Consider the following 12418-nt stretch of genomic DNA (forward strand, 5'->3'; position numbering starts at 1 on the left):
ACACACAGACCACTTCAGAGTACACAGTATACACAAACCATTTCAGAGTACACAGTATACACAACATTTCAGAGTACACAGTACACACAAACCATTTCAGAGTACACAGTCCACACAAACCATTTCAGCTAAGAGTGGCTGCTGGAATGACAGCAAAACACAGGATGTGGATACAGGATGCTTGAGGGCTGGGTGTGATGCTAGCAGGTGTTTACAAATGTCAGTTTCTGAGAATTTACTCCTCTCTCTTACTTGGGCTACTCCTTGTCACCACCCAGATCCTGAGCAGGGGGCCTCAGCTCTGAGGTGACCACACAACCACCTGAACCAGGACAGAAGAGGCCAGTATGGGACTGAGGGATTCTCCCGCACAGACACCTATGCCCCAGTTGGGGCCTGGCATTTCAGAGTTGGCAAAATCTCAGAATGACTCGATAGGTTGGTTCCTTATGTTTTGAGGAGCCATGTGCCTTCTACCCCAGCGTACAGAAAACAAGGCAAATAAATCTTACCCCACCCATCAACTTGTCTCCTGTACAGCTCAGAGGGTAGACAGGAGGAGGCATTAAAAAGATTCCACACTGAGAAAAAGCTTACGACACAAGTTGAAATGTTGCTTCAAAGTCACTTTCAACCAAGAATTCCAAGGAAAGCAGTTATGAATTAAGAGTTAAGAATTCCACTCACTCCACGTACATCAGTTCCTCAAACGTCATGCCACGTTCAGTTTAGAATGGCGGGAAACAGGAGAGTCACTCAGATATTCCGTCTAGTCTTTATAGATCTTCTAACAGCCTCACCCATTAAATTAGCGAATGTTTAAGGTACTCAAGAAAAAGTACCTCAAATGCCTATAAATATCCCTACCAAATTATCACCAACTTAATGTGCTCTGAAAGTAGGTTCTGCAGAAATTGTACTTCATCGTAACATGAAATTTTGGGATGCCAATTACATTTACCTAAAAAGGCATCATGAAATCAGCTCTTTTACAAATCATCTAAGCTTTGAATATGTGGAAAGGTTATAAAATCCCAAGATGGTTTTTGTAAGTATGGCCAGTTTTTAATTATTCCTGAAATTAAGATAGGAATAATTCAGGAAACCAAATTTACTGATAATTACTTTAGTTATTAGTACTAAATCGACTTTAAGTCAAATTACTAAACAGAACTGGTAAAAAGCGGAGGAAAGGTCTGGCCCAATGCACAGAGACAGCGTCTGGAGCAGACGTGTATGGCGTCTGCTACCTCAGGTGCACGGCCTTCTCGCCTCATCAAACAATACTCTGGTTTTCTTCTGGGAAAATGGCTATGTTAGCCATTCGTCAGGTGCAAGGCTTGGTGGTCCAAGAGAGGGCCTACCTGTCCCAGGCAATGCCACCCCACTATAGTGACTGAAGTCAAGAACATAGGATGAGGGGAGGACGGGAGGATGGCACCCTCAGAGGAGGCAGAACCCATCTCTCCTGCAGAAACTGGAGAAGAACCACTTTTTTCCTGGGGACAGAGAAGTATAAATATGGGTGGCCTGAAGATATTACAGCTGTTTTTACCCAAGAGAGGAATGCTGACATTCTGGGGGGCTGTCAAGTGCCCCAGGGATAGAGGGACCTAGTTTTACACAGTATCATTTGAGCTAGTTGGTGGAGCAGAACCTTGATAGTGCTAGACTTGCTGGTTACAAGAGCACCAACACTACCTTGGTTGTATAAAAATCGGAGCAGAGTTTTCTTTAACTTTTAATGTAAATGACACTCAGGCTCCCTTAGCAGTGGCTGGGTGAGGAAGAGGAGAGGGTTCAAGGGAGGACTCTGAGGAGCACCGCAGGCCATCACAGTGGCCCTTACAGGCCTCAAGTACTATCTAGACAAATGCTTCAGCACAACACAGGCACCTGTGAGAACATTCCCATTCTGAGCCGGTTTGACTCTGTCCACCAACATTTAGAGGAGTTCTGGGAAAGAGTCACAGTATCTTGGAGCTGAACTAGAGAAAGCCTTAGAGAAGAAAAAAATAACAGTGGGAGGTGTATGAATAAATTCTGTCCACAGAATAACTGATAAAATATATTTCTTTACCTAGTCTTTGAAGGTGAAGGCAAGAATCACAAATTAGGAGTTTTAAGTCCACGGTACAGACTTACATCAATGAGCATTTAAAATCACTTGTCACGATGTACTACGTATGTCCATTTGGAACACTCAGAACACAATTCCTCTGCATTTAGCTCGTCTTTACCAAATAAACCCCAGCTGCCAAGCTGAACACACTTTCTTTGTTACACAGAAGATCTCAGGTCTCCTCTGCCGTCGGGCCACAGGGACAGGGAGGAGGTGTGCACGTGCCCTCGCAGAAGGGGGCCACCTGCTGCCTTCACTGACTTCGATTCTACTCAGAAGCTGAGCGAGCTTGCCACCTCTTCTCCAAAACGTATAGAAACAATAGGCTGAACTAGGAGAGAAACCTAAGTGGCCTGACTAGAGTGATTAATATTTCTACTGCCTTCTCACTTTGCAAATTTAAAGAAAAAGAAAAGTAAGATCACAAATAAGCGACTTCTTAACACGCAAACTTTCACGATTAGACTCTAGAAACCACTGCTTTCTCTGCAGTTGGACAGTGGGGGGAGAGGGACAATGTACCCATAAGCCCCATAGCTTGAACTTCAGGCCCCTGCCCCACCCAGCAGGCAGGGCCCAGGTGGCCCCAACAGGTGCTGTGTGGCCTGTGGCGGGGCTTACCTGGAATGAGAGGATATCTCGCTGAGGTCACCCAGGCTGCCTTCAGCAGCGCTGCCCGCGGAGATGGCAGAGGCGTAGCCGTGCATGGTATACAACTTGGCCGGCTCGTCGTCGGGCCCTGAGACGTCGCCAGCGTCAACCCACTGCTCAGCCCGGCTGTGGATCAGGGACCTGCTGCCGGCCAGGTGCATGGGGCCGAGGACACTGGGCATGCACGGGGCTGTGTCGATGCCGCTGTCGGTGGAGGCCCCTTTGATGTAGGTCAGCCCCAGCAACTCGGGGTCCATCAGGTCCCCAGACCCAAAGTGCTTGTCATCGCTGTTGCTAGAAGTGTTGCTGGAGAGCGTATTGCTGCTGGAGTGACTAGAACAGCTTTTATCTCCAATCTTGAGAAGAAAGAAGAACAGAGAGCCTTCACGTGAACCCCGACTCCACTGCGTCTCACCCCACCTTACAGGGGATCTCACCTAAACCCTGCCACTCACTCGCCAGTGCGGGCAGGGATGGTATTTCCTTTTTCAAAAACATCCTAGTTTTATTCAGGAGTCTCTACTTCATAATTCCTCCCATAATTTATCTTAAGTTAAACGGGTGTCTTTTAAGTCCTTGTTCAATTGTTTGCACATGAAGCACAAAGCATGGCCATGGTGTCACTAACAAGAAAATAACTGACGCAGGCCATACAGTCTGGGGAGGAACAGGGACATTAACAGAAGGAAGAAAATGTTCATCAAGAAAATGCTTCTGGGACAGAGTCCAGTGTTGGCTTGCAGTCTAGGGCAGAAGACTCGGGTCTGAGGCACAGCGGCAGGGGGGGACTTTTTGGTCCACCATGTAGCCCTCTCTGTATTTGTAACTCTGAGCCTCCGTGGTTCCTGGACAAACCATGCGAGATGATGGGTGCGTGTGCTCTCTGCAGCTGCAGTGCACAGCGTCAGCAAGAGAGACCCCAGAGAGGCAGATCATGTCCCAAGGGCTAACGTGATGGGACTCTCTCCAGAGCAGCAGTTCTCAGCCTGTGGGTCGTGACACCTTTTCAACAATGAAAATACATTGCATTAGAAAGGTTGAGAACCGCTGCTTTAGAGTAAACAGGTCTGAAAAAAAGTCAAAGCTTTTGGGGGTCTCCGGAAGACACAAAGCTGATAAGAGACAATACCTCTGTCTGCCCAATAAGCTTGTCCAGATGCAGCCTCCCTTATAGCCTGGGAAAACTAACTGGTCCCAAAGCATCACCCAGAACACGTCTTTGGAACCGTGAGGGTAAGTCACCCCGTGGTCAGTTCTAAAGTGGTTCAGCCTTTTCTTCTTCCATTTCGTCCTTAAGCAAATCCCGCTGCCCTTTTCATCCGACATGGCTATTCTCAGCCTGTGCCCTAACGCTCCATTTGCTGAAACCACTAAGACAAACCCGTAAAGGTGGTTTAAACGGAAACACGCGTGGCAAGGCTGACACTAAACAAGGGCACAGCCACAGCTGAGGGAAGAAATGCCACATGTTTGCTGATGGACGATGGCAAAACTCAATACTGCCGCGTTAAGAAATAGGAAAGAAACAGCTTAATTCAGGAGCTTATAAATTGTCCTCCCCTGCAAATTGTCAAAACCAGCCACATTAAAATGTTGGCTTTGTCGTTAACCATGGATCGCTGCCTCTGCCCTTACATGAAAGTCTTGCCTCACTGAGCTACAGGCTCTCTCCAACCCCCTTCCCACCCAGGGTCCCCACCCAGGGTCCCCACCCAGGGTCTCCACAGGCAAATGATGAACGAAGCACTCGGCAAGGGCGCCGCCCCCCACGGCACACCTGGGGCTGGCTGCCCGTGGGCAGAGCCTCCCCGACCACACGGTTCTCTTCTGCATCGGCCATTAAGTCGGTGAGTGGTTAGCAGATTACAGATGGGAACAGGATTTAGTAACCACTACTATGGCCGTTGAGGATGCAGTTTTGGGTTTACAATAACTTGCTGTGTGACTTCTCTGAGGTCCTTGGTAAATCGGGGAGATTACTTCCTTACGCATCATCTCTAAGAGCCCCGTGAGGCCACGTGCTCTGAGCAGCCCCCCATGCAGGGTGCACTTGTGTGTGGCGGAGCTCAGCTCTGGCTGAGTCAGCAAAGGACTTACGTGAGAAAGCTTATTGGGGGACTCCTTGCAACTTCCATCTTTTTGGAGGGCTCTTTCTTTATAGGAGCTCAGGACTTTGGAAGGTGGGCCATGCCATTTGGTTTCTGTCAGATAAAAAAGAGGAGCTGAATTTCCAATGTCCAGTGTCAGCCTGACTCACGAAAAACAGGAGCTGGATAAATGGTTTGGTAAAAGGGAACAGGCCTGGCTGTCTAGAACTTTCTGGTCTTACCAATGGTTATGACGCAGAAGGAGACAGAACCTCCACCACAAAGCAAATGTTCTATTTCTATAGGCACCAATCTTGACCACAACCGAATCTGGACCACACCTCCCCCACATGTCATCAGGACACCCGGCTCATCACCACAGCCTGGGGCACAAGGCTGAGGGAATCAATGAGCGAATGAACGAGGGGAGAGAGGGGGACGAGGAACAGGGAAGGGGAGCAGGAGGGGGACGAGGAACAGGGAAGGGGAGCAGGAGGGGGAGGAGGAACAGGGAAGGGGAGCAGGAGGTCTTTCCAGGAGCTTCTTGTTACCTGGGTGTCTGCCTGCATCCAGGGCATCCTCCCTCTCCCTGGCCCCGTCACACTCCAGAGGGCCTGCGCCCTGGTGCTCGAGCAGCAGAGGAGACTGGCACCTGGAAGAGACAGAGCCACACTCGTCCTTTCTCACACGCCACCTGCCAGCACAGGCACGGCTTCTAAATGGGCTGAGTGAGGGAAATCCCCAGTCAGAAGCTGTTTTCTGGCAGAGGGAACGGCAAACTCTGTTGGCTGAACCTGCCAGAGCACTTAAAGGCATCTGGAACTGGGAATGTGGTTTCACCACAGAGTTAACACAGGTGCCTAGATGACAGCTATTTACAGGTAAAAAGGGCTGCTTGGCTAGGGGCTGGAGCTCGCTGGTTACAGCGCTGGCCATGTACACCGAGGCTGGCGGGTTTGAACCTGGCCTGGGCCAGCTAAACGATGATGACTGTAACAAAAAAATAGCCAGGCATTGTGGCAGGCACCTGTAGTCCCAGCTACATGGGAGGCTGAGGCAAGAGAATTGCTTAAGCCCAAGAGTTGGAGGTTGCTGTGAACTGTGATGCCACGTACTCTACTGAGGGCAATAAAGTGCCCCCCCCCCGAAAAAAATAGGGGCTGCTCATGCAGGGGGTTAAAGGACTGTCCAAGGCCAGGTGGTGTCCCTGTGAGCTAAGGAAAAGTTAATTATTTTTCCTCTGTGCCTAGTATACAAGGCACTGATCTATCTTTGTATTAATTTTTTTGATAAAAAAGAAAATGTGATTAACTCTATACTGTATCTGAGTGGGCTTTGTTTTATGATGACCCAAAATAGAAAAACAAAATAGCCCTATGAAAGAAAGAAACTGAACAGTTATTCACATTATGAGATGATCCTCATTTACAGACGCCTTATTACCGACTCTGCTTTACAGAAAAAGACAGGAAAGGTTTTTCCATGTATATAAAAAAAACAAAACAAAACAACATAACTCCACTCTTCTTTTAAAGTGCAATGTAATTTAGAAAAATTACCTGACATATAACACCATCTATTATCTAAGCCTAAGTTAAAAAACACATGTACCACAGACTCCAGATATCTACCTTTAAGCCCAAACCAGAAGCGCAGGGTCTGGGGAGAGAAAGCTCCCTGGGCACCTCTGGAAGCAGTAGCTGAGCTTTCCCTCCCAGCTGGTCTTTCCCACTGACTGAATCAATGCACCCCACTCCTTACTCCACCCCAAGGCAGTAAGTAGCCTCTTCCCTCTGGTCCAAGTAGACTGTTCCTCAGGGGAGCACCCTGGAGCCACGCTCACCCTTCTCTTCCCAGAGGAAGATCAGTCAATTCAGTCAATTCAGGGTCTTTGTTCACACAAGTCCTTGGGCTTGCTGAGTTGCTGGCCCCTGGGGACCACGTGGGTACCAGGGAGGACGGTTCTCAGCCAAGTGCACTGAGGCAGTCTCTGACGGTCCTCAGACAGGAGGCAGAAAAAGCCAAATGCCAAACCCGCGCCCCTGATTTTGAGCAGTGTTTTCTCAACACCAATTTAAGGGATAGGGAAACTAAGTCCTCAGATACTTAATTTTCTTGCTCAGAAAGCCTTTCCTTATCAAAGTAGAAAAAAATAGTACAGAAACAAGGAGCTTTCTAACCTGGGTAAGTCACTTACTAAAAGCAGGCCTGCATTTCTATGCTCCCCAAGGACCCTGAGCACAGCAGGAGCATAATAAATGCTTTTGAATGAGTCACAGAAACAGGTTCCTCCCAGGGAGAGCAGGAAAATAAAAACGAGCAATACCCGTCGTAGCCCACTTGCGGTCTCCAGGGTCCACTTCCGCCGGGTCCTGGGTCGCTGGATGATGACTGGTTACTGGGCGAGCTTCTGAAAGGTTTACTAAGAATCATTAACAGCGTACTCAGCTTTCTGCCCAGGACCTTGATCTGTCCTGTTTTGTTTTACAAATAAATTCACTTTAATGATGACAAAGAAAAGGGAAAAAAAATCATACTGCAACATGAAGCGGAATAAATCACAAAAAAATAAACTAGCTGGCGACGCCATGGTGATCAGGCGGTTTATGGCTGGCTTTATCGTAGGAAGGAGGTATGGCAGGACAAGACTTCACCATACAAAGATTTAAAGCACAGATTCCTCCCCATGCACCGTGAAATATGGAAGAACAGAAACACAAGCCCTGAGAACACAGATTTACGACAACATTACTAATTCTCATTATGTGAAACTTAACACAAGTCACGTTTGGGTTCTATACTTAAAAGTTATGCAGCGAGAAAAACCTAAATTTGGCAAAACTATTTATTTTCACACATCGCTTGAAAGCAATCCTATTTATCTTTTTTCAGACACACAAAATGAGTACTACTCATGGAAACTCACTTGATGGAGACGTGCTTGCCAAGTCTCCCTTTTGCTCCTAGAATCATGTTTTTTTCCCTATAATTTACTTAAATTATAATTACTTAAATTTACTTTAAGTAAATTTTAATTTGATTTACTTAAATTATAATTACTTAAACTACTTCAATAAAGGAGGTTCCACGGACCCCTTCCAGATGTTGCCCCTCTCAGCAGGGCGCTACCTATGCACGCTTCTTTGAATATGGGGAGTTTTACAAGCTCAGCAGACTTCTGAGGAGGGAGACCCAGAGCTAAGGTACTTCCACATCAGATGAAAGTAATACCATTCCTACACTCACTCTGGAAAGAATCAAGTGGGGAAGGTGGAGGATGTTTCAATTGTATCAGTTAATTCTGGTTAGCACCTACAACACAGGGCTTACCATGTGCCAGGCCCAGTTCTACTCATTTCACATGGGCTGGTCCAGTCAATCCTCAGAATACCCCCCCGAGGTCTGTGTTACCACCAGACCTTATTTGTCAGGTAAGGAAACTACAAGGGTGGAGAGAACCAGGCATGCCAAGTAAGCCAGAGCCATGATTCCAGCCCACATAGCCTCGCTCCCAGGCCCTGACCTCTCAGACCAGTGCTCAGTGTGTCCTGCATCTAGGAGACATTCAGCCTGCATCTAGGCACCCCGTCTGGGGCCTGCCCTGCAACCCTGCTGGCCAGCTCATCGTGTATCTTAGAGGCCACGGCATCTCCATGGCCTAGGACTTACCTAAAGACTAAAATATCAGTAGGATTTACAATAATAAAACAAATTCACTATTTTGTTCCCTTGAAATGGCCTATGCAAATTAGGCTTTGAGAAATTCTCACCAGCTTCTACTGCTATCAGCCTTAACTTTTAAACAAGTGTATTCTTTCACTGAAAAATTAATTTTAAACTCAACTTGCTTTGGTTAAAATCAGAGAAAAGCAAAGAAGTGCTAGCGGTCTTGGAACCTTTTAAGATACTACTCACATTACGGTAACGGGCTCTAATCAGCTTTGTTTTCTTTGAGGCTCATGTCGAACAGTGTCTGCAGTGTCTGTCCTAAGACTGTTCAGAGAACTACCTGACAAAGGGGATGGCCAGGTGAAGAGGAATGGCCGTAGTCCCGGAGGGCAGGACCTGTACCTTATTAGCACCATGGTGGGACCAGGAGAGACCTGGGCCCCAGGCACTGCTGTGGCTTGTCTTGCTATTCCACCTGCCTACTTGTTATGAACAAGCTAACTTAGAAGTGAGTAAGCCAAGTGAACAGACCCTCCCTAGGATTTCAAGTTCTCACCCCAGAGTTTTACAAGGGCCATCCTGGAGGAAATGGCCCCAGTGTTACCTTGTGCCATCGGGCAGCTTGCGGTCAAAGGAGGTGCTGCGAGGAATGGCGGCCTGGGCCTGCTGCAGCAGCTGCTGGCACTGCAGCCGGTCGGGCGTCCCGGGGACAGGGGAGGCTCTGGGCAGGGGCTGCAGGGCAGGAGTGGGCACGCGGTGCCACGTGGTGTTCCTCCTGAAGGGGGTCTTGTACTCGCAGGGCGTGCCTTCACTGTCCAGTTTGTACTCCACCATGGGGATGCGGCACAGCTCTGAGCACCCTCTGTCGGGCAAGGAAAGATGGTGAGAAGAGAGGCATCAGCATGGCTCATTCACGGTGGTGCCCAGCAACACCCATCACGCTACGTGTGCTCCTCGGGGCTCCCAGCTGATGAAGCAGAGAGAGCAATCCTTCCTGAGGAGCGCCTTACCTGTAATATGACAGCATTCCCTTACTATTCGGTTCCTCTCCTGACAGCAATTACTGAGTTCAGGAATTAAAAAGGCTGTTTGTGGCTTTCACCTGGGTGCTAGACAGATGCACACACATCATCTGGGTCGGTACCTGCTAATATGGGTGCATACTGCCACACTGCTCAACTACCAGTGGGTAAGGAGCTACTGGCCAAGCCCCAGACACGTAAATGAAAGTATTAACACCTGGTACAACAGAGGCTCAAGGACTCTGAAGGCTGTTAAATATTTTAATACATTACTGGAGATAACAAGTGCTTCCCACAGTAGTCAGAAATCAAGAGCCAAAGACATGAAACAACTTGCTCAAGGTACTAAGCAGGACCAAGACTGCACCTCTGTCTTCACGCTCCTGCCACAGACCCTGGAAATAAGATGCCCCAAACCAATGTTCACCGTTTTGGGGGTGACGGAAATGCTCCTCACCTTGTGTGTGATGACTGTTTAATAGATGTCCCCAAACTCAACGAATTCTATGCTTTGTATACATGCAGTTTACTACACATCAATTACACCCAATAAAGTTTTAACAAAAATCTTTTTAAATAAAAAGAACAGCTTCTTTCTGGCACTTAATTTTTAGGAAAGTTGGTCAAACCCAACATAACAGAAGGCCAATAAACTCAGCAAAAGAACTGACCATGTCTGGAGCTCTGGAACACTGGCTTTTACCAGTGTTTAGTACATTGAGGTTGGTGGAGTCTAACTGGTTCCTCTGCCTTTTTCTGAAGCTTCTACCTACTATAAATCCTGTATGAGATTAATCTTCCTGAAAGTGTCCAAGTCTTCTTATTGCTCTGGGTAGACTTCCCACACCCGTGCCTGGCCCTGACCCCCACAGCCCCTCACAGCTCCCCTGTCAACACAGCCAGCTAGTCCCAGGAGGCCTCTGAGCACCAAAAACGGGCTAGTTCCAGGGAGGAACAGGATGATTTCATTTTCATTAACTTAAATTTAAAAACCAATTCTCACAATCATTTTTGAAATATGCTTACAATAACCTGAGTATGTGAAACTAATTTTTCAACTATATACATTCTGAAATCTAAACACAGCCAATATTTGGGATGAAAACATTAACATGTGAATTGAAATATGCTGTAAAGGTAAAATATACCCCAGATTTTGAAGATCTAATAGAAAAAATAATAATGTAACCTATCTCGCTAATAAATGTTTAATATTGTTAGATGTTGAAATGATAGTAGTTTGAAGATATTAAAATACATTAGTAAAATAATTGTACCTGTTTCTCTTGACTTCTTTTATTCATAATATGGCTACTGGGAAATTCAAGAAGAAATATTCCTATTGGCCAACACTGCTGTAGGGGAACTACTGGTCAGTAACTTGGCCTGCCTACAGTTCCCGGCACATCTTACCTTTCCCCAGCTCCCGGGTCCACCCCACAGCCCATTCTAGGCAATCAATTCTCCCAAACTTGGCCCAAATCTCAGTTTGAATCTACCAGCACGTGATTTACCAACTATGTTAAATAGCACAAAGGCCACCAAGCCACGTACAGACTTGAATAAAGGTGTGTGGTCTGCCCAGGTGCCTGGCCGGGCACAGGCCTGTGAGCAGAGGGCAGGGGCTGGACTTCAGTGCTCACTCAGCTCTGCAGGCAGGGGCCTTTCTGACACAGACACAAAACTGTCTGCAGCGGCCTGCCCCTGGCTCAGGATGGCCATGGGTATTCATGATCCAGTATCATCCTTTTGGCTCAGGCTGACTGACAGATATTGGCATTAGGCATTGTATGTATATACTTTGGCTTTCTTTCTCTCTCTGGGTAGTTCACAAACTTCTAGGTCAGACCTGAATATATCTTTAACTAACATGCATAAAAAGAATCAAGAATACTGAACATAAGTGATGAATAAACGTCAGATAAAAAATGCACCATCTGCATAATCTGAACAGATATTAAACTTCAGTTATATAATCGGGAATTGGTCATACATCACTTGGTCTACTGAGTCTGAGAAAAGTAAAAAAACACAGTTAGGAAAATCTGTCACAGTCCAGGGAAAACCTGAGCGTCTACCACGTCAGAGACGGGTATGGTTTCTGGCCACCACACTCATTCAGTTAAAATGCAGTCAGAGCTTCCCACCGTTACCTCCGAGACAGCTTTCCCATGTGCTCAAATGCTTAGGCAGGCACTTAGGATCCGTTAGCTAGAAAAATACGATTCACGTCAGAGCCCTCTAAGTTTCCTATCAATTACGCAGTGCAGGCAGCACTGCTGACGCCATCTGAGCCAGCGGCATAGTCCACCAGGGGCCCAGGCAGGCCAGGGAAGGCTCAAACTTCAGTGCCTCTCCTGAGACATGCCAGATTCAATATAAAAAATCTACTAGAGTGAGGTATCTCTCTCTTAAAAGGCAGACTTCCAGAGTCAGTAGAGTAATAATGTTTCAGCCTCTTCTGAAAACTATCACAAGACAACAAGGAGAACAAGCAACAGAAACAACCTCAACTGCAGACAGAACTTATGAGACTCTGAAACACCAGTAAGTAACATTGGACAGGAAAGCAAAGGAAGATTAAGGTTTAGCAGAGCAGAAGGCAATACCCAAGGGCGTGCAGAGGGAAAATCCAGAAGACCATTCCCGAAACTCTCAAGAGAGGTGCAGGGATAGTAAGTACCTGCACGGCAGATGCTGAGTGACAGGGAAGGCCTGTGGCTCAAGCAGCTAAGGCGCCAGCCATGTACACCTGAGCTGGTGGGTTCAAATCCAGCCCGGGCCCACCAAACAACAATGATGGCTGCAACCAAAAAATAGCCGGGCATTGTGGCGGGTGCCTGTGGTCCCAGCTACTTGGGAGGCTG

General features: G+C 47.2%; 1 protein-coding gene across 3 annotated transcripts in view; it reads right to left on the bottom strand.

The window, feature by feature from the left end:
- SIPA1L2 (signal induced proliferation associated 1 like 2) overlaps nt 1–12418 on the bottom strand; it is a 234625-nt gene that overhangs the window by 36437 nt on the left and 185770 nt on the right. For 2 of the 3 annotated variants that reach the window (XM_023517655.1, XM_023517654.1), the window contains exons 10-14: nt 9134–9391; nt 7187–7282; nt 5412–5512; nt 4871–4974; nt 2744–3129 (exon numbers count right to left, since the gene is read on the bottom strand). In XM_023517655.1, coding sequence (XP_023373423.1) covers nt 2744–3129; nt 4871–4974; nt 5412–5512; nt 7187–7282; nt 9134–9391 — 945 coding nt within the window. The remainder of the gene's footprint in view (nt 1–2743; nt 3130–4870; nt 4975–5411; nt 5513–7186; nt 7283–9133; nt 9392–12418) is intronic. The other variant, XM_023517656.1, reaches the window with a different exon arrangement.

The sequence above is a fragment of the Otolemur garnettii genome, unplaced genomic scaffold, assembly GCF_000181295.1.
Source record: "Otolemur garnettii isolate 467f Iridium unplaced genomic scaffold, OtoGar3 scaffold00116, whole genome shotgun sequence".
Taxonomy (NCBI): Eukaryota; Metazoa; Chordata; class Mammalia; order Primates; family Galagidae; genus Otolemur; species Otolemur garnettii.